Raw genomic sequence first — 23813 nt, forward strand, 5'->3', positions numbered from 1 at the left:
GTCATCACAAGAATATCTTACTAGCAATGGTTATCTATGGTATGTATTACATTAAAATTAGACCAGGTCATCATGTTTTTTTTTAAAGAATACTTATAGTTTAACTTGTTGCTGTGTAAGAACACAATGACAGTGATTAGAAAGAGAAAAGCCTGCCAATAGGCTTCATTTAGTTAAGTGAGGAAAAGCACAACCTTTTCGAGCATGCTATAGGGTTGTGTTTGGGTATTCCATGACAAAAGTGTCCTGATTTCCTAAGCAATTTAAATAATACACGACAGCTATGAAAAACAATTAAGACTCTTGCAGATTTTTATTTTTTATTTCAACTGTAAAATAACAAAACAGAATATTGTGACGCCGTTTTAGCCGTTAACGGATATTTAGAATACCATTGAAATAGAATAGTAGTAGGCTGGCGCCATAAAAAACAGCGTTGTGCATTGTTAATACTTTTCTCGTTTTTTTCTATACACTCGGACGAGAAAATATTCCAACCGAATTCCGTAAAAGTAACTTTTATGTCGTCGAATGGGGCGACAAAGCCAACTCAATTGGCGCTAGATAAGACGTTATTGTCAAAATTCGTATAACCACACATTTTTACTAGTATTGTTTAAGACGAATATTACGAGTTACAAGGTCTAAAGTAATCGAGATTTTTCCATTTAAACCTAATAATTTTATAAATCATAATGATTAAAGCTAACTCTTGAGACACATCTATGTTTAAATTTTAATATTATTTACTAAATAACAATTATGTGACACTGAAGAAACTCTTAAAATTGTTTAGGCGAATTGAATACGACTGTTGATTAATGTTAGGACATAATTTTTAGATGCACAATTTAAAAATATAAAAACGTGTAAGGTACGATTTTAATTGTGCAACTAGTATAGACCACAGATTAAGATTTTAGAGTAAGTCATAGCAAAAGAACATGTTGTTTAGTTCTTGGTTTTATGTCAAAAACCTACTCACATATTTTCAAGTTCGCAGTTTGTAGATTAGAAACAATCATAATTAATATTACAATTAATTTTTTTTCACATACATTCTTTGTGAAATGCATTTGTTGATTCATCCGCATATGGTCGAAAATGTTTAAAACAAATTTTCTCATAAATATTGCCTATGTAAAACTCCTTAAAAACCGTCCGCTCCAAAAAAGTTACTGGTCTGTAATCGTTATAAGTTATAACGATTCATGACTTTAAGTAACAGAATAACTCTTGAGAAACCCTTTAATACGAATCTGAGGAAACAGTTAATTTCCTACCGAGCTGGATTTTTACATTAAACTATAGTCTATAAGATATAGCTAGCTGTGATTTAACTTCGATGTGCGTTAATTACAATATGCATTCTCAAATCAGAGTTGAACTCGGCTAGTTGTTCCTTTGAAAATCGATTTCTTTAATTTGTTTAACTTGCAGGCGTAGAAAAAAATTAAAATTCACAAAAATTGAACAACGAAACAACATCCAAATTATATGTATTTTAATATATGGCAGTAAAAACATTTGATAATTTTTTTTGACAATAACAAAATTAGTAATTAATCAAAACGATCGATACATTAACGCAATTTTTTTTTGGGGCTCGGTAGCTGATTGATATCGTGTTTTATGTTATAGACATAGTGTTTCTATCATAAGAACACGTGTGGCCCTGTTGTATACAATATAATAATATAATGATGATAATAATATGGAGTGTATATTTTATACAGGCGCCGTTTAGACGAGACCGACGATCGGGCTACTATTTAATTGGACGCTAAATAATGCTGTGTTCATTTTTTTCTTCTATTTACAAAATCGTTTGTCGTTTTTTTTTTTTTTGTAATACACACCAACAGTCGAAACGTCAATTTAATTATTTTTAATACAGCCGGTATAGGTCTAGTCTCGGTGGTATGATTAATAATATACATAATAATATTTTTTTTTACATAAAACACACACTGGCGTCGCGTACACGGTTAGGTTTTTTCCTTCAGCTGCTGCCGCCGATCCTTCGATGTTATCTACCGAATTTTTTTTTGGACTTTTTTTCTATAAAAAAGACCACGCTTTCAGGAATATATTATTATAATATGTATACACTATATATTAATTAAAATAATCTATATAAAATCCCGGCCGTCGGCCCACGCTTTTTTCACCTATTATAATAAATAACTATTAAAGCATCCGCGTCCGGGTTTAACGTGAGGGCGTCGGATCGTGTAGGTGTCACGCTTAGCTGTGTTTTTACTCTTTTTCATACTTAAATTCGATTGTGTGTCGCGGTAGTCTTACAAGAAGAATCGGCGGGTCCCAAAGGGTAAAAAGAACTCTATAATCCGGACTCGCCTTCGAATGAGTGGAATTATTAACAAAAAACACTCAGGAACGCCCAAACGTCTTAAACATTAGGTAGGTATTTTAATTCGATCGGGAGCACATGCTCGCACAATCGGCAACCGCCGATAGGTCTACTTACTCTGTTTGGGATCGCCGTTTAAACTTAAATAGTTTTAAAAATAATTAATTAAAAACTGGTTATCGAGCAGCGAATATTTTCAAAAAATTATTCTTATTTTAAGAAGTCAATTGATGTTCTTATTTAGGTTTCATAAGTTAACAGCGTTCTAGAAAATACTAAAAAAGGAAATATTTGTTAATTTTATAATATTACCTATACGATAATATAATTATACTTAGAAACTAAACTAACATAGTTTGAACAAGTACAGTATAATATATCAGTACAGTGCAAACTGTACTTTGGCAAAAAATTGTAAATATTTTCCGAAAAAACTGGTGTTAAATGGATCACAGGTATTGATAAATTGACTTGCGTTACTTAAGTCTTACGTTGCTTTTTAAGATAATTTATGATGTATTAAATCATTTTCTTTAACCGAATACCGCTCGGTCTCCTGCGGTACTAACTATATATATTATTGTAATATATAATATATAACGGTTGCGTCTGGCAATTTTTTTCATCGACACAGCATTAAAATAATTTAGAATAATAAACGTTTTGTTTGATCTTATCATAATATGTGTGATCTTATTATATATATATATATATAATAATGTTTTATTATGTACATAGTGGAAAATAATTTACAAACACAATAATAAATAATATATAAATCTACTGGGACGTAAAAATAATGTTTTGTATAAAATAGATAAATTACGATTATTATATAATTGTTATATAAATACAAAAAAAAAATTAATTACACAAAAAATTGGTATATTAACTTGGGGTTTGATAAACAAAAATGATTCACAATACGACATTTGAGTGATTAAAACCTAAAATATAAAATTACGAAGAAAGTCGAAACAAAACGATTGACAGTTACCAAAATTGTTTTCAAATTTGGTAAAAAGAAAAAAAAAACTATTCAGTTCTGTATGTGTTTCTTGCGAGATGAGAGACGGACAGATATTTTTAGCTAGGTTCTTAAAAATCTAACTAAATAATAAAAGTATTTTAGAAACCGGTATATTATGGAATTTCACCCGCGATATACGGGTGTTTGATTAACATTTATTCTAAGACCCTGTGAAGTTTCCAGTCCGTCTCTGCACAAGAATACAGATAATATTATAATACATAAACGGAAATTATTAATTACTCTATCAACGAGACAGCCACGCACTATCATAAAGTGTACTGCGGTCAAACAATCAAAAACCATCAAATAGTATCAAAACTCATAAGACTGTTCGTTTTCAATTTAACATAACGGTGTTCGTTTTGGATATGAACAAATATGATTTTCGGCCGTCCGGCAAACCTTAACAATCTAATTGGTCGAAATAATATAAAATAAAAATAATAATGTGTTCGTACATAATATTAAGACTAGTAGTGTGCAACAAGTCGACAGTTTGACTTGTATATCAAAAAAAAAAAATAGGGAGGTTGTAAAAAGTACGGGTTGACTATTGATCGGAGTCGGCACAACCACAACCGCATTCGGTAACCACGGGATACTCCACTTTGATCCACTGGCACACCTTTACGGGATTGACGACACCCGGATTTTTGGTGCCCGGCAAAGTGTTGTACTGCTGCAGCAACGTCGAAGGCCCGGCGCTCCGGCAGTGCCACCGCAACAGCGTCTTGTACCGGTTGCCGGTGGCCCGGCAGTACATGCCTGACGGTATCGAGCACGACGATTCGCCCTTGGGACAATGGCCCTCTAGGAGGTACCGCGGCCAAAACCGTTGTCCCAGGTCCTTCCACCGCCGCTGCACCGGGCACATGGTCCGGCCCCACAGGTACTGTTGGATTTTCCGGCGCAGTTGGCTCGATATCTTGGTCCTCAACCGCCGACCGTCGGGCAGCGAAAAGTACTTGGTGTCCAAGTCTCTGATCTCGGCCGGCATTCTGCCCGTTGGCACCAATCGCCCACGACGATTCCTCCTGTGCAAACGCAAATAGGCACACACGTTAATATATTATAATTGTTATCGTTAAATAATCGCAGTATTTTTTAAAAATATCTAGCAATGTTTATTGTTTAGTATGTCTGATGTAGAAACCCCTCAAAAGAAACTATCCCCTTAAAAAACTACTTTTTAAGAAAACAAGCTGGCTAACATTGCCCGACCTTTTTTTATTAATAATCTCCAAGAACTAGGAGAGACCTAACATAGCCTTATTTTTTTTACATTGGAATCAAAGATTAGGAGTGGCACCGACCGTGGTCATTTGACATTTTACTCTGAAAATGGAATATGCAAGTATTCCGAAACGTTGGAAGATCAGTAAATCAAGAAACCGCAAGATATTTTCATTAAAATGCTACATTTATAAAAAAAAAAAAAAATGAAATATATAAATAATATTTAGTGTGGGTTATATCTGCTAATATTATAATATATAAAATAGCGTCGTTTCTTCTGAGGATTTTGGTACACTATATTTCGGTCACGATTAAATTTGAAATATATACATTGGTATAAAACCATAAAAATACAAAGCGCCGCCTTAATGTTCTAATATATAATATTAACATGTCATATGGTATTTAAGGCTATATAGTTCATACTAAGAGTTAAAGAAATAAAATATTTAAATAAACTCTTAACCACAAAAATAATACTTATCATATTATCTTATTAAAATAATAATTATCTTTTATTTCAAATTTCCCGATCAGCATATTGTCAACATACATTATTACATTGCATGCGATTTCCTATTGAGGTATTTTGGTTGCAAAACGTTTGGCAGTCTACATTAAGACGTATTACCACCTATTGTTGTAACTAACCTGAAGGGAATGTCTGCGACGGGAAATAGTTGCTCAGGTGTGACGACGCTCATGTAGTCCGGATCGAACTTGGCGCCCAGTTTGGCCAGCAACGCGGTGACGTTCAGGTCGGACGGTCTGGGATCCAACGCCGGGTTGGGCATTTCGATGAGGTCTGGCACGGCCCCTGGATCGTTGGATGGCACCGGCCGCAGGTCCACTAGCCGGACGGCGGTGGCACACATGGTGCGGCGGATCGAACAACACGCCAGCGCGACCAGCACGGACCACCATTTGACAGTCATCTAAAAAAAAAAAAAAAAAATCCACCGTTATTATTTAATAAGATAATCTTGAATAAGATTAATTTTATACAATAAACTCCAAAAGCTTATTTTTTTTTTTAATAGAAAACCAAAAAAAAAGTCACTCGTTATTGAAACGGCTTTAGCTAAAATTCTGAACAAGCCTGCGTGGCCGTCGAAAGGAAGGCGTCGGTCGCGTGCGTTTGGGTCGGTTTTCCGCACGTTTAAACCACGCGCATGCTTATACAAAAAAAAAAAAAAAAAAAATTTACACCTGTAACGCGACACATGCTATTATTATAATGTGTAGAGAAGAGGAAAAAATTCCAAAAAAGAAACCCAACTGGATTCTTTGCCGGCACATTAACACCTCGACGGCGCGGCGATCCGTAACAGTAATTCGTTCCGTCGGCCACACACCGCAGTCGGTTTCGGATTCGACGTCAATCATCCGAAGACCAAAATCATTTTGGGAAATCTCTATGCCGACAAAAGATCGGCCTCGGACCGACCGATCAACATTAGTCCGCGTGCGTGCACCCCCCCCCCCCCGCTTCCCCCTCCTCAGTAGCCTCGGACATAAGAAATAATATGATAATATTCTCTATTTTCCCCCGGAATGACTTTTTTCTTTTGAAACGCGACACCATCGGGTATATTGGGGGGTCGGATCGAGTGGCCGCGGAATCAGTGTCCACACAAAAAGCCATTTAAGGTTGTGATAAACGTCTCGATAGCACGCAACGATGACGTGGATATAAATTATACATTGTTTTTTTTGTTTTTTTTTGTACTATCGAAAGAAATTTCAGAAAGTCGCATAAGGTGACTCGTGTCATTAGCGCTCAGTGACGCCGGTTCGACACTCGGCCACGGGTGGTCTCTATCTGAGAGAAGATCATCTACAATCCTCTTCATAGGAGACTAAAGTAGGTTTTTTTTTAAAAACCTACTTCCGGTCAAATAAAGTCGTACGCAATAATTATAATAATAATAATACTTGTGTAAAGATTCACCAAACCGTTAACGGGGACTTATAGGAACACTTTGAAAAATATCATTTTCAGTTTGTTCTTTTGTACAATTTTATTTAAAACACTTACTAAACCCACCAGAATTAATACAGAACGCTAGGACTTATTATCACTTGGAACTTCCAATTTGAAAGAGTATTCTACTACCGCGCTTAAGAAGTCGATTAATGGGAGTTTGGTAAGCAAGGAAAAATGAATGTGTTTCGCAGAAACATTTAATGTAACGGTTATACCTTTTGTACACATTATATGGTGACTATATCTATTGTAACTTGTACCTACAACGTATATGGACTATTGTTAAATAATTACTGAAATAATTTGGACAATAGAAGGGCTACGCACAAAAAAAATGAGGTCCAAACGCTTTATCCGTTGTTAACAGTGTGTGTTCATTACACGCTTATAATTTATACACATATAATAATATAACAATCGAGTGCGCTTAATGATTGTTAGCCGGGGCTTATGTATATTATTCAATTTCTCGGTATAGTCTATAATATATCATTGTTTTTAAAACCAATGCTAGTATATAACGTTCAAAATTCATAAAATATAAGTAAAATTGTATACGACCGACTACTTCCACTTTAAGTTTGTGCAAAGATCTTATTTATAGCGGTAGAACAGTACAGTACCTATATTACAATGATCAGGAAGGATCTTTGCCTCCCCCTCCTAATGCGCGACTTTATGCTGTAATTATAAAACAAATAATGTCACAGCTATATGGGTTTCTTATGAAAAGTACATGGATAATGTCTTAACATATAAGTAGCGAGCAAGCCAAAGTAATTTTTGAACGAATGATTGTTTTTTATTCAACATCCATAAGCAATTTGTTTTTTTCCTAATATTTTTATTAAATACTAACGTTTTACTTAGATGTCTATAGGACTTTTAAATGGCTAATATAAACTTTTTCATTGTTAAAATCCGGATTTTTATTGTCCCATGACCACTGATTAGCTTATACCTATCGGAGCCCGATAGACGATAATATGATCACACACTAATTGATCCGAACAGATGTCCCAACAACGGTGCAGCGACCGTAAAACGGAAAACGGTGCGGTCGATAAGTGGGCCCCGTGCACCGGGGTCGCGTTGCGTTGGGCATCGAGGCCCATTGACAAATTCCACAGTGACAAAGGCCCCGGTGGAATAATTCGGCCCGTGGAATGCCACCGCCGCGATCTAACAACAACAACAACCAACAATAATATACGCATGCACCATCGCGCCGCTTTAGTTTATTGCTGGTGTACGAAGGCGGCGCGTTGCACCCTCGATATGTATACACGTGTTTGTGCAGCCAGCCGGCGAGCGTAGACGACAATGAGAAGAATGTCGACCGTTTTTACCGACAGGGAAGCCGCCGCCACCGCCGACGCCGACACCTCTTCTTAAATAATATGCGGCCGCCGCAATAGATTAACACATTCCACCGCGGGGAGTTTTTAAACGCCACGCAGACCGCGGAGAAGTATAATTGTTCTTCTTCGGATGTAAAAACGTCAAAGAGAGAGAGAGAGAGAGAGACATAGAGAGGGAATGAATACACCCGTTCCCACCAAGTTCACGATGAAAAACCGTCGTCTTCGGCGACGCGCGAGTCACTACTACTACTCGTTCAAGGTTTATGTGTATTAAAAATACAATTTTTTTTTCTTCTTCTCGCGCTTCGATCCGGTCGAGTTACCGCAGTCGTGACGACGGCGAATAACGCATGAGGTTACCCGGGCATTGTGGTGCGCGTGACAAACGATTTCACGGGGGGAGGCCCAGGTAATCGGCGTGAACGGTTTAATTGGACCGCGGCCGCGGCCGCCGCCGCCGCCCGGACCGGACACGTCCCGTCGGTGCTCGGTGGTAGGCGTTTACTGGCGGCGGTGACACCCGCACATCCGGTGTCCGCAACTGATTGAATGGCAGCCGCCGGCGACGTGTTTTAACGTGGGTTTCAAGAAAAACAGGAGGAGGTGATGGAGTTAGGAAAACAGAACATTTTTACAAAGGAGAGTTAGTCATTTTCGTTGTAATTCACCCTCGACCTAGATCCCTACTTAACTAGATTCCTGCTCGCCCGCCCCCCTTCTAGTTAACTACCATCAAACCTTATCAACATTTTTGCTGACCAGGTTTTAATCCAAAGGCGGGTATTGCACTCTGTTGGATTAAGACGGCCACACGAAGGATCTATGTCTTAAAATATGTCTCAACTCGAAGCGGTTTTAAAATGCTTTAAATCTGTTGAAGCGTGTAAAAGTAACTGTCCCAAGTATAAATACTAATCAAAACTACCCTCTCTAGCACTTTGATATACTGAAAAAAATTCCATATTTCGGCTCATATCCTCGACAAAGTTGTAGATTATGATCATAATTTGTCCATTAAGTTCTAAGTTTTCTATCACAACAGTTGCCATTTGGGGTGATAATAAGTAAATAATAATTTAAGCAATGCATCAACTTGTTGTGTTCTTCTTCTTGTTTACCTACTTAAAGGGCGGCAATTGCCAACCGATGTACCTTGCATATATTTTTAAAGCTCCACAAATCACTTTTAAGGGGCTAGCGTATAGGCAATTTTAAAAAAATCTAAAAGACAGCTCTGCCAAAAAAAAAAAAAAATACACAAAACAATTGTTTAATCAACTATATTATTATCCCATAAGACAAATTGATTACAAATTACTATAAAACAATGTATTTAATTATCAACTACAAACAACACAACTACGCTAATTCAAAAACTGATCAATCCTAGTCGGGGATGTGCTAGAAGTAAAAAGGAACTAATTATATGAACTTCACACAGTTTTTCACGTATACAGTTGTTATTAATTTTCAATAAATAAGCGCTCCTACGGATTTTAGGCAAACAAAAATATAAAGCTGAACCTGCGATGAAGGAAAAATGTAATTAGTATTATACTAATCAAGAAAAAAGGGTCTGTATAGTATTATACTACAAAGGGACGCAAAATAATATCGAAAAAGCGAGACGAAAGTAAAAAAAAAAAAAAATAAAAGTAATAACAAGTAACAAACGTCATCCCACCCTTTTTAGATCTTAAATTTACATTCCAGTCAGCATGGGCGTAGTGTACGAATATGGGCTGTTTCGTAGGATGGTGGTGCCCCTTATCGACAATATATATATTTATATTTACTAAATGCATGATAGGTGAATAATAACAACCGAGTACATACTATTGTATACAAAATATATCGTAGGCCTATACCTCTTTTATTACTTTTTTTTATGAATCCAGTTTGTTTTTTTTATATCACTTCTAGACGTCCGGTCTGCGGATACTACAGTCATTGCTTTTGCAAGCCAGAATCCAGGCAGCCCAGACACTATGCCACAATAATATTAATATGTAAACGTCATTAGATGTTGGTTTTTAATTGTTACACCTCACTGTATTGTTGTAATAGAAACCGTTTTTTTTTAACTGGTTATTTTTTTTATTTTTGGTATCTTTTACGAATTCGACAAGTTTATTTTCAATCAAATGTTCATAATTTTAACAAAAACTAGCTCATTATTTAGGAAAGCTAATAAAATATTTTGTGTTTCAAGTATTATATTATTATTCAAGTATTATTTAATACAATATTTATCTAATCAAAAAAAACAATTAAACAGCATTTGAAAATAATTTGTAACAAAAACCATGGCGTATCATCGGTAAACATTTAATTTGTATATTATTTACGTGTGTATGATATTTCATCTTTGGTGGACGGTTTTCGAAAATTAGTATACAAATTTAGATAGTTTAATACTATTTAATACTACTTACTTTAATAATATGTTTAAAAAAACAGGGGCGGATACATGGGGGGGGGGGCTATGGGTACTAAAGGTTATCCCTTATGTACTTAAATTGTAAGCATTAAAAGTGTATTTTTATGATAATGAATTCGATTATTTATAAAAAAAAAAAATGTAAATATTAAAAAAATAACACGCGTTATCGCACGTCTGATCTTCTATTGGCCAGTCCAATCATCTAATCATAATATATTATTTTTTACTTTAGTCTATTTCATTGATCAATTGCTTAGCTTTCACAGTTTTAGTTTTTGCTAATTTCAAGCGACACATGTTCGCGCTCACAGCACACACAATAATATGACATATATATATATATATATATATATACCTCAAGACCGGATATAGGATAAACGATTATAATCGATTAAGCCCGTGTATAAAAAGCGCCGCACCATATATATTACTATTCTTGTGTATAAAGACACGGAGACATGCGCCTCCCCTGCCGCAATCGACAAATACAACTGATCGGCGAGGAAGAAGAAAATAATGAAAAAGGGGTACACGACTCTTTGTGTACATGTATTTAATACCACGGTCTGGTCTTATACCTGGGAAAATACCGATTGTATCTCGGCTCGGTGTGGAATGCGCCTCGTGGATTTGAATAAAACACACACACACACTAAAAATAATACCAAACAATAATAATAATATAATACATTAAAATATAAGTTATCGGGGGAACGAGTAACAGGAAAATCAAACGAACAATTTATAGCATAATTCAATTGCGCATAACACCCAAAATTATACTTGAATCCAAAATATTTAACACCGTGTGGGATGCCTTAAAGTCTAAAACTGCGTCATAGGACCAATTATTATTTTTTTTTTAAGGATGTCTGCCCAACAGTGACAATTTATTATACAACGCAAAATATAAAATTTCCATTGGGTTCATTGAGGCGATTTTTACATCATAATATGGTTAATTATATCAATAATATATCCTTTGTTTTATATAAATATATATATTTTTTTGTAATATAAACAATTCAATATTTTTGTATAGCAATTAACAGCTATTTATCTTATTAAAAAAATAAAATATATTAATTATACATCTTGTAATATGCATAGTTGGATCAACTAAAATAATGGTTATTATACGAACACAATAAATGTGTAGTTAGAAATTGAAATAACTAAATACATAGTCGCATTTGCCTTAACTAAACGTATAGCTGGCCAAATTAATTGTATGGTCGCTTTAACTTAACGTTTAGCTGGCCAAACTATTTATTTAGTTATTCCAAATAGAAATGTATTGTGTCCTCATATAAACCATAATTTTTGTCGATCCAAGTATACATTTTTTTCCCGTGTAATAGGTACAACAAATATTTTGTTCATGTCATCAGTCCAGGCTTTTTACCAACTACAGTGCCCATTGGTTTATCCGGTCCTATGCACACCGCCAATATTTAACAAGGTAATGCATTTATTTTTGTACAAAACTTTCATTAAAATTAAATATTATTACATTGGGAAATGCTTGCACTGACGCTTATTCGGTTGCAGTATCCCTTTTATCCTATACATTGGTTGTAATCATTGGTGGGCACTGGGCACCATGTTATAATAACAATAATTGTTCTGTGTTCGACACATAAATTATATTATACGGTTTGTATGTTCTGTTTCATATAATGCACAGTGGAAATGTACAGATTTTTCCGCAGCACTACTTAGTTTTATCGACGACCATTAAAAAGAAGCATAGATGCAAAAATAACACGCCAGCCTTCCGTTATGTTACATCCAATTACTACTGTTTTTTTTTTGTATTTTCAATATGGACATTTTATGATTTTTAAAGTAGGACATTTTAAGCAATACTCAAGGTTAACACGTTTTAACGTATCACCAAAAATAAACAAATTTAATCATGATTCATTTGTTAAAACGGATGCGTACAAACAATGTTGAACTGCGTGTAACTTGATTTTCCTTGTTTTTTTTTTTGTAATTATTCCAAACAAAATCTAAGAATTATAAAGTATGACTGTCTGGTATTCGTTTTCTTAAAGTCCGACGCAGAGTATTGTCCGTTTTTGTCGCCGAGGAGACAACAACCGACCGTTGTGTTTTAAATTTTTTTCAAAGAAAGGTTAAAACAGTTAAAGAAAGGTTAGACCGCAAATACAATTTTTTTTTTTAAAACACATGCCAAAATCGTATATTATTATTTTAACGTTTACGAGTGGTCGTTTAAAAATAATACATCAAATCGGTTGAATTTTAATGCAATTGAAGTCTTCGCCGATTACCGGTGGCGCCATGTATGCACTGCAAGATTTTTTGGACATGTGCCCAAACGCTCACACGTACTTATGGACTTGTTTGTTAAGGTAAACAACAACAGCAATTATTACCATTAACGGGTTTGCACAATATTTAAAAAGTCCCCCCCAAAAAAAAAACGGTCGTGATTTGTACAATTTGGGCTGCAAAAGCACCTTTTATTTTTTTAGAGAGAAATTCAATATTTGAATAAGGATTTAACTTTCCCAATCCCGGGCCCCTAATCATCGCCAAGGTTGATTTAGCGATGTAAAGTTTAAACTAAATGTATTATTAGTTTCAGAAAAAAGAGCGTATCATTATAATAAATCATCTATTGTATACCTAAAGCTTCGATACGGAGCTGAAAAACGAATGTTACTGCAATCATGTGTTTTTATTTTTTAATTGTTGTGCCTGAACCCGCGATATCTTTTATTACGGTTGGGCCGATTCCTTCATATATAGCATGTCTACGGAAAAGTTTACCGAGAATGTTGTCACTTATAAATGTTTACTTATTGTAATTATTTTGTGGATATTTTTTCATTCTTCAATCAATTATTCAAAAAAGTTAATGATGTGCAAATGTGTGCGGTACCCCAAAACGGCTTGACGGCCCTCTACATGAGAAATTGCGCAAAAAAAAAATCACCAACACAAACGTGCATTGGTCACTGATGGAAAACATCAGTTTTCGAACGCAATTTTCTAGACACTAATTTATGAGTTTTTTTTTATTTTCTGTTTTAATTTTCTATACTATTAATTTACACATACACACATTGATGTACCTACTACGGTTAGGTTTAAACGTAGGTAATACGGGACACCCACGCGTTCAATAATATCTCATACAATAACGTGTACCTACCTATATGTGTGGCTGCGCGCGCGACCGGTATGAATGAAAACGACCCCGAGGCCTCCGTGGGAAGTCATGAATGGACGTGGAGTGTACATGGGCACCGGCGCGCATAGTGCGTACACCCAACGGAATAATAATAATAATAATAATATTATATACATTTTTTTAAAAACCAACGTTGACGTGATTTTTTATTATTGTAATATTAACCCGAGTTCGCTCGCGCGGTCTGTACGCATTTTTTAATTCGAATTTTATTGCCGTTGGAAAAAAAACTCACAGCCAACGCCGGTCCGACACGTCGTTACAATAGCCGCTGTTATTTTATGAGCTCAAGAAAAAAACGTACGGCGATGGTCTACCGATACTTGTTGTTTAAAGTTCGCGCCAAAGAATGGCGAAGGCGGTCGTCGTTGTATAAATTGATAAATTGGCCACAAATAATAATATACTATTATAATTATTATATTGTATCGATAAATTTTCGGTGTCGGTCGATGGCGACCGTCGACCACATTACACGTTGTAGTGAATTATGATGACCACGATGAATACATATTACCAATGTACTAACACTATTAATACATACTTTTGGTAAAATCCTGCATCCCAACCGCTTACATATTATTTAGTTACCTATATACCTATATAGCTAATTAAAAGTAGAAAATAAAACTCAATAGCCCAACCAGAATTGTCTACTAAAATGCAGTAATGGTCTAGTACCGACTACTCGTTGCGTTAGCCATTAATCAGCACCAATCATCATAAATAATGAACGGGCGAACCAAGGGTTAGGTAGCCATTATTAATGCTACAATACTGCACCTAATTTTCTTTCTGGCCTATGTGTTATGGGCTCTGTCTAGCTATTGTCGCAAGTCTGATTTGTTATCAAAGATTGGTTGTATCATTTTATTTTATTTATAAGCGTACTACCATTATTTATGCCAAAAAGGAAGAAAAGAAAAACTTTCTGGGCATTATGAAAGTAGAAGATGCATGTATTTCCATGGGGGAGGTTAAAGGAAAATCTAAGGGGGGCACAGACCCCTTGCCCCCCATTCTACACATATGCCGGTCAATTTTTGTATGCACTACAAATTGAAAATCACATTTTGGGAGTACGTTCATTATGATAAACCGCATGCAAAATTCAAGTTAGTCGTTAAACGCACCGATTTTTTTACACACTTCTAATATAACAACAAGCCTTGTTGCCAACAAGATCAACGTCCGAATAACAATGGATTTTCTTATTAGTAAGACACCGAAAGAATACGAATCAAGACACATAAGCAATAATATTTTATATTGTTGCGGGATTTCGGAATTGTTTCTGTTGATAAGGGAATCGTCTTTCAAACATGAATCCACAAAATTTGTTATGAAGGTTTTTGTTTTGCTGTCAGCATTTCCATTATATCCGTTTGTGTTATTTTTTAAGAAAATACGAATAAATCAGGTCGATTTTTTTTCTCATAATACTAGTGATTATAATTATTTGTAAGCAGTTTTTTTTTTGTTTTTTCTTCCAACTTATTATTTAAATTATGTCCATCCTACTGAAATATCAATAATTATGCCTATGCGCGTAAAACGATTATTTGAATTTTCAAAAAACTGTATAGGTTTATTATTTTTTTTTTTTTTTTACCGAAAGAAGAATAACGCTGACCAATTCGGTTGATTGATACACCACAATAATAATAATAATAAATGTCATTTACAGCGCAGGTTTACGGTGTAGAAAAAAAAATTAACAAACAATCGAAACGGACAACCCTTTGGCGCATGTTCTGCATTAGGCACTGTTTTATGGTCGTGAAAAAAAAATATGAACTAATTGTTCTATTTTTTTAATAATAGCGTTAACAGTCAGCGTTATTTTTGGAGAAAATATTCGTCAAAACAATAATGTTGGGTTCCTAATAGTTTTAGTGTTTTGTCATTAGGACCTCCGGCGCGCCGGATATTATTATTAATAAAGCTGTTAAAAATCGGACGGCCCGTCAATTAGGATTCACACGTCAATATCAATCAAGGCGGACCGGATGAAGTGTACACATAGTCGTGTTAAGCACTGCCAGGAACAATTGGCCAATCTCTATTATTAACTCTATTAAGGACGCGGTTCCAACCGAATGACGCGCTTAGGGGAATGATCAATTTTTGGAACGGTATCAATCGGCTGGCTAACCCCAAGACATTGTCACGGACAACACTAATATTATAATTATCGCAACTGTCTATTCAATAAAATAATATATACAGGCCCGTATTTACAAAAATTGACGCCAGTGACAACATACAATTTCAATCCCCCCCCCTCCAAAAAAAATAAAAATTGGTTGTTGAGAGTACACAATAATTGTTTCTTTATTTTCTGCGCTACACTGACATTGGTCGTTGTAGCTCAAATCACAAGACACACGAACAACACACTAATTTCGGTCACTAATTTGTTCTAACTGTTTAACACATAAAGGAAAACTATAAGTTTTCGACACCGAAATTTCTCACTTACTGTCTACCCAACAACCGTTAATATTGAATTTTACATTTGGGCGATAAAAATAATATTCCTTTGTTATTTTAGAAACCAGCACAGTATATAAGGTGGTCAATTATAAAAGTATTATTTTAGTGTTCTGAGTTATTGATAATTATATCACTAAACTTCCATTCGACTACCACTCATGTATCTTTCTTAATATGTCTGGAAAAAATTTTTAATTTCATCTGATAGATAAGTGTTCAAGTGATTATTTATTCAAATAACTGATTTATTTTATAGTACTTTATCATTCGTTATACTCGTATTAAATTTTAATTGTATCTATAGTAAGCGAAAATTCTATTCTTATAATTTACAATGCTTATGTTACCAGCAATATTTTGTCTCGTATTCTATTTTTTAATTATCATTCTTTATTATATGTATAAGAACTGCTTCTGCCGGTACAACGTTTTTACCTTATAGGCAGTAGTGCAAATATAATATAAAAACATTAAACATATTTGAATTGTAAATTATTATATGTTAGTTGTTTAAAAAAAATAGTAACTGATAAGCCTACAGGTCTTCAAATCACACTTCATGTGTAGCTAGTATTTAGTTCAGAAAAGCGGTTTACAGACGTTTTTTGGATAAGTTCATTAAATATTGATAAAAACATGAAAAATCATTTAGATGTGAACAAATGCTTAAAACCACTCGAAATACATTGTAAATAAGTATCTTATTTTATAAATTGCATTTGTAAGTAGCAAATAGCGGAGAGCATATTATGGAATATAAATACAAAATACACATATGGAAAATAGCTTCCATATTTTTTTCCTTTAATAAATTTACTCATTTAAATTATGTTTTTGTAGGGGTTTCAATTGTTTTAATAATTATTAAGCTCTGGAAATAAACATATTATTTCTAACTCATTGGGTAAAATGAGCTACTAATAAATTTTTACATTTTTTATCATTTCAAAATGTGGCCGTCCTCAAACCCATTTCTATTAAAGCCGCTAAGGGCAACTGCCCTTCCGAGTCCTCACTTAAATACGGGCCTGAATATTTATATTTATATATATATATTTATTTATTATAAATAAAACCTATTTCCGAGTTATTCTCTTAGATAGCTGTGTATGGTAATAATAATAATAATGGAATGCAAACCGATGGTTTTTTTTTTCAACTCTTTTAGCTTCACCGAGCCGTAGAAATGCATAATACAATTATTATTAGTGTGTACACGGTCCCCCTGTCTATGTATACAGGTGTCGGAGGAGACATAATAATGATAATTTTCAAATCATGTCGGCCGTGGGTGATTTATGAGTTATGGCGCTCATTTCAGATTAGCCGTTCATGACCGCGTCTGTGGTCAGAAATCGGTAAATTGGAAAACGTGTACCTTACAGAACGATTGAGAATTAAAGGAATCCCACAATGATAATGCGGCGCATACCTTTGTAATGCCAACGTGGTCGTTAATTGTCTATTTTTTCATTACCATATTTCATCGACACAAATGTTATTATTATTTTATTTTCCTACAAGAACAATTATTTATTATTCTGTTTTATGTAAGGTTGTAGTTCGACGTGAAACTTTTACGAACCGTATGCGATTTTTTTTAGAAATATTTATACTTTTATTTAGGTTTATTTAAATTTTTAAACAATATTACATTTACGAGTAATTACAAAAAAGTGTAGAATTTATAGAAATTGTCTATGTAAATGCGGTAGGTATATTCAAGCTGAACACAATGACAAAAGTATTTTATAAATATTATTATTTGTTTAGCGCCCAATAGATGTTTTTACAACTTCACGAACGTCATAAAGCAAAACAAATTGTATGTTTTCCAAAAGTTGGTTAACATTTTTAAATCTTACTTTGTCAGATGGTTAAATATTTCATAAATATTATTTATAAAATACACTGTTAAGTGTTATGAAAATATTACCAATGTTCTACTTATCCATTAAATATATGATAAGATATTTTTTATAATATTAAAACAAAATATTAACAAATTATTTGAAAATATGTTCAAAACTTTCATACTTTTATTGCTATAAATTGTTAATTAATTTCCTATAACGCAACTCTAAACCCGGTCGCCTTTTAAAATTTTACTCCATACAATTGTTACTTTCGAGTGTTCCGGAAAAATCGTTTGGAAGCTCGTTGATAAAAATCATCATGTAAATAGTCCCAATTTTACAAACGGATGGATTTCAAATTGTATATTAGCTTTTTTTGATATTCAAAGGGTATACTTAAAAATACCCCTTTGCCTTTTTAATTAAATATGTGTCGTTCATTGTAAAAGTGAATTATCTCCTTGTAATTTAATTTTGAAATAACGAGCTTTTTGTAAATTAACATGTAGGAAAACAAGTACAAGTATTCATTCGGTGTTATCTATTTTTATTAATTTTTGCATTTATTGGAGTTGATTATATTTTACAACAGACGACCACATCTATTGAATTATGTGTGTAAAAATTGAACAAATATAATATGTGTATTACGGTCTTAAGCGATTTGCCCGTCGATGTTGGCGGCGCCTTTTGTCCCTCGTTCTTACAGTAATCGTACGTTCTGAAAACTCAAGTAAGCCTCCTTACCTTTCCGTACTTTATGGGTGACACAAAGACGACAATAGTAAAAAAAAAACAATATTTAAAAAATAAAAATAAAAAAACGATAATTCCCGTTGATAGTTTTGCCCGGTCGGACTAGCCCCCTCGACTACTCTGTATTGCATATAAAAATATTATTATGGTTAAGACTAGCTGGCACCTTATGTCCTGGCCATTTTTTTTTCTCCGGTAAAAGACAGCCGAGGCGAAATTATACATAAGCATTACAATATAAAAAAAAAAAAACATTAAAACGTGACCGTACCGCCGAGGCTTTGGATTACCCGAAATTACCTGGTTGCCGACCGACAAATTGGTCCCCATTAAACGCGGTCACGTAATAGTGTGTGGGTGTTATGGTTCGGAATCTTATACATCCGTACCTAACGCCAGAGTAAGTGTCTCGAACCGTCTTAGACTTCCCCGTCTCTATGTACGGTCCAAGGGTAATTATAATATGAAATAAGGCCGAAACCAGCGTTAGAGTTTGAATAATTAATTAATCGATTTCATCGCAGCACATTATTCCATACTTATTTCAAAATATAATTTAACGACCAGAGGTTTGAACCCAAAAATCGTGGGGTTCGGGTTAGTGCACTAACCGGCAATATCAGCGTTGCCAAAATTATAAAACTAGGTATTTGCGCGCTTCTTATTATGATAGTAAGAAGCGCGACTTTGAGTCACGTCCGGTCCTTTTCAGCCCAAAATTCTTCACACCGTACCCAGCCCGGCTTTGACCTATAAACGCTTTATATTAAAAAAAAAAAAATGTATATATACATCATAATCGCAGTGTATTTGAACAAGAGCATACTGGTATATGCATGGAATGCGTGTATTCTCGCCGACCTCCGAAACGTGCCATTGTTGTGGTGTGTTTGCCGTTAAAATTGTCTTCGGCTCTTGGGGGCAACGACAGTATCATTATACGTTATTATTTATTTATTATTTCATTATTGTTGCCGAGCACCTGCGCCAGAGACGTGGTACGCGATTTTCCTTTATAAAATTCTCACGACGACCGATAAAAACCGATCAATATTAAAATATATTATTATTAATAAACAATATGATTGAATGTAGAAAAAAAACCGATACTTGGCCCCCGTTTTGTCGAACTTAATAATTAAGTACTTTAGTACCTAAACGTGTACAACACATATTTTATCACTATAAATAAAAAAGTCAAGTGTTCAATAATGTAGTAGTACAATCGTAACCGTGAGTAAGATACGGCATTGGCTTGTGAGTTGTGCACAGACAATAATAATGCACATTGGCCATAAAAACATTAACATGAATTGGTTAAACGTAGGCGAAATATTATAAATAAAAAACAAATTCAAATACATTCGAAGTAAACAATCAAATAAATTGTAGTCTTATGGTGTCTTACCAAATGGTAATGTTATAATAATAATAAGTTATGGCCGAACGTCAGAACAGACTCAAAGTAAATCGATGGGTTTGTAACCGACGGATAATTTGGCTTAGGTTTAAGATAACCAGTCCATATATTTTATTAACCAACGCCATTGGCTCTAAAAATATATATTCTTGCAGATTGTTAATTTACTCGAATATATTTGAAATAAACAAAATATAAATATGTTATTTTTTAAAATTTTATTTGTTAACTAAACGTACAAAAAAGTCCAAAATACAAGTTGTGTGCATAATAATAATAATAGATTTATAAACATAATACAAATGACTAGGTAACGCATAAAATAATATTGGAAGAAAAATGAATAATATCAGAATTAACAGTGGTATTAAGACGGTTTCACAATGGCTAGATGTATGAGGTGGTTTAGAGGTGAAATGTGAAGAAAATTGTAGGTTGAGAGGAATGAAAACATGGAGCAACGTTTCTGGTCATACGGGAGGGAACTTTGAAGTTAATCTCAGCGAGCAAGGAAGGATATTAAATTAAAAAGAAAGTGATCACCAGATACCTTCCTACGATCGGCAAGGCTAGGTAAGTCCAACAAATGGCTGACAGGTGTGTATTCGTGAAAGGGACTTTAAGAGCAAACGAAGTATACCGTAAACCTTTTCTCTGCGCCCATTCTATCATTAGAGAGTCACCAAAGCTGTATGGGTCCTAAAAACCGTCCCATATTACAGTAGAGGTCTGACAAAGGCACAGTGGAGAATTTTCAAAGACACTGACAGTTTATATTCACGGACAGTCCAAGAGTTTGAAGTGCTGTATAGCAAATTTCTTCAATATGAAGAAAGGACTAGAATTGATTGATAAACGGAAGCCAAGATCCAGTGGCCCTTTTGATGACATAATTAACCATAGGGTAGTATGGTGATAACTTGGCACTTAGCGACGTTAAGTTGTATATTTGAGGCCTCACCCTATGGTACTAACCAATTAAGTTGGCAGCTGTCATGACTCATGTCACAGACAAATAAGAGTAATTTACCGCATGAAACAAAACTGACGGCGAACTTGTATAACTACAAGAGAGAAAAGGAGATATAATATTACATACATATTATATAAATTTATAAATCTCAAGACGAAAATTATGGGGCTCCCAATAATTTACCGCCCCCGTTCCCGCCTTGAAAAATAATTAGTTTGTGAGGCCCTTTTATTTCGAAGGCCATGACCACACATATTTATTATGTATAACGATTAATACGACACAGACATGACTTCGTATTTACACTATTTATGAAATATTAACAATTTAACCAAACTAACAATCAGACATCAGACAACCAGCATCATACGTGTAAAAACTGAGTAATATACACTTTATTTTGTCACTTTAATGTTCATTTACTGCTAGTTTAAAGTACCTACACATATGAAAGGCACAAAGGAAGAAGGGTAGTAGTCCATTTATGAAAACATTTTTTTTCAAATAGTTTTTTTCAATATATGCCATTAATTATTTTATTTATATCAATAGATTGTTTAAATAAATACATTTTTTAGTAGAATAGCACTTAATGTGATTATTTTTTGTTCTTATGTAAGAGAGAGAGGGATTCACGAACTTTGTTTTTGATATACCCTAACATTTTCGTACATGGACTACTACCCTTCTTCCCCTGTGCCCATCATATGTATACAGCTCGATTGGGTGTAAAGTTCTAACGGGTTTTATTCACAAAGCTAAACTGGAATGTCACCAAAACAAAAGAAATCGCGTGTAATGAAAGGTACCTTTATCGTCGATCGTTCAAGCAGCTTTTTCCAGGGCACATGGTCCGTTAAATCACGAACAAAAATTGAAAAAAAAAATAATAAATCGCCAAATAATAGAAATAGAAGTCGGCAGCGAATGATATGAAAATACAACCGACACGTTTGGCGGGAAAAACGAACTGGCCCGACGACTATAATTTATAAGAGATTACAAAAATTTTAAATAAATTTAAAAAAATTTTCCGGAGATGTTTTCGACTGGATCGCGGAATAAAACAAAACTTAAAGACGAAAAACGCGTGTACTTGGAATTTCGAACTTTTACCGAACTTATCAAACTGATGAAAAAGCTCGCGTGACGTACGGCTTAAACGGAGTGTGACCGACCGCGTGACGCGCTTGAACGTTGTCCGTTACCGTGTGCCCGGCGTCCGCCCGGGGCCCGCAGCCCGTTGTCTGGCGCCAGGCGCTCGGCCGGTGGCTCGTCCGCGGTCGGCACCGGTCGTTCGGTCCGTCCGCCCCCGCGTCCACGGGACTCCGCCCCGGCCGCGCCGGTGCCCCCCCGTCGGAAAGCCGCAATGTCGGCAGGCGCCTCCGCCGACATTAACGACACCTATGACACCTACCTGTGGCAGATGAGCACGACCGGGTCCCGGTTAATCTGAATAATATGTAACCGTTAAATCGCCCTCGGAGGGGGGCCCACCAAAAATAAAAAATTCACAGACAACCGGAAACGCGGTTCCTACACGATAACATACGATTATTTCAACCGGACGCGAGCTTTTACACTCTGTTTTATACCGAAAAAATGCAGGTTTCCCGATTACAATATCGCCATAATATAATATGTACTATCGACATTTTTCAATTTTTGTAATTCAAATAAACTTAAATATTATTTTATGGATATTCAGTAATCAAACATTATTTTTGGAGTTATTAGGACTTAAGGAATAGGAGGACAGTGCAGCGTTACAAATTACGGGCTCCTGAATTTACCTAGTTATTTTTAAGTACTTCTATTAGAACGTTTCAATAGCCGACAATTGGATTGAAAGGCAGATAGGAAAGAGGAAAGCACGCTAGTATCCTTATATGTGACCATTCGAGATATTTATTTTTATTAGATACATTTTTTAATATTCGGTAATTTTTATTTTTGTGTACATATTTCATACGTTGCTATTGTTACATTTTTTTTTTTTTTTGGTCGAATTCCAATTAAAAAAATAAGATAATAAATATATTATATTATATTTAAATAAAACATTATTGTTTTAGACCTACTTATTTTCAAGCCATCGAATTTCTATTTTTTTCTTGCTCTGATTTAACTCTTGTACGCACTTGACAATACATGACAATACATTAAACAGCAGTCATTCTTTAATCTTTATGTGATGTGGTGTGTCGTTTAATTTTAAGAAACGAACAATTGCATAATCACTTTCTGTGCTGATAATTGTGCAACACGTCTATGTCTCTTAACCAGAGACATATGTAAATAAATATATTGGAGTCTGTGTGCGTAAGATCAGTGGGAGCACAGAAACCCACTAGGAACATTAAATATAAGTATCCTACAAATATCTACGCGACTCTTATAAACCCATAAGAGTTTTCAACGAGTTAATATCTACAAGTACCCCCTACTTATTCCATGGTAACGTTTTTAATTAAGGAAAACAAATCATTCAATTTCCCGTTTATACAGTATTTTTTACAATGAACGGTAGCCATACCTACACGCATGTTATAATCTAAGTAAATGAATCCTTAGAAATGTACCTAAAATGGTTTTATCATATATCATATTATAGTGGTTCTACCAGGATCACACTCTTGTGTTTATAGT

At 34.6% G+C, this 23813-nt stretch overlaps 1 protein-coding gene across 1 annotated transcript; it reads right to left on the bottom strand.

Moving 5' to 3' along the window:
• Positions 1 to 3069: 3069 nt before the first annotated feature.
• Positions 3070 to 22362, bottom strand: LOC126841361 (noggin-2-like). The gene is made up of 3 exons (XM_050577794.1): positions 21974 to 22362; positions 5295 to 5578; positions 3070 to 4441 (listed from the first exon to the last, which is right to left on the bottom strand). Exons 2-3 carry the CDS (start codon positions 5576 to 5578, stop codon positions 3958 to 3960), a joined length of 768 nt encoding a protein of 255 aa, XP_050433751.1. The 5' UTR covers positions 21974 to 22362; the 3' UTR covers positions 3070 to 3957.
• Positions 22363 to 23813: the final 1451 nt, after the last annotated feature.

This window comes from Adelges cooleyi, unplaced genomic scaffold (genome assembly GCF_023614345.1).
Source record: "Adelges cooleyi isolate 19-005CV unplaced genomic scaffold, UGA_ACOO_1.1 ACOO_flye_CR_arks_rails_tigmint_CR_PRNA_381, whole genome shotgun sequence".
NCBI lineage: Eukaryota > Metazoa > Arthropoda > Insecta > Hemiptera > Adelgidae > Adelges > Adelges cooleyi.

Bases quoted from the DNA above. Each gene is read 5' to 3' on its own strand.
- LOC126841361 (XM_050577794.1), bottom strand. From the start codon at position 5,578: ATGACTGTCAAATGGTGGTCCGTGCTGGTCGCGCTGGCGTGTTGTTCG. The intron at 4,442-5,294 runs GTTAGTTACAAC...GCGTTTGCACAG, and splicing joins GTCGCAGACATTCCCTTCAG to GAGGAATCGTCGTGGGCGAT.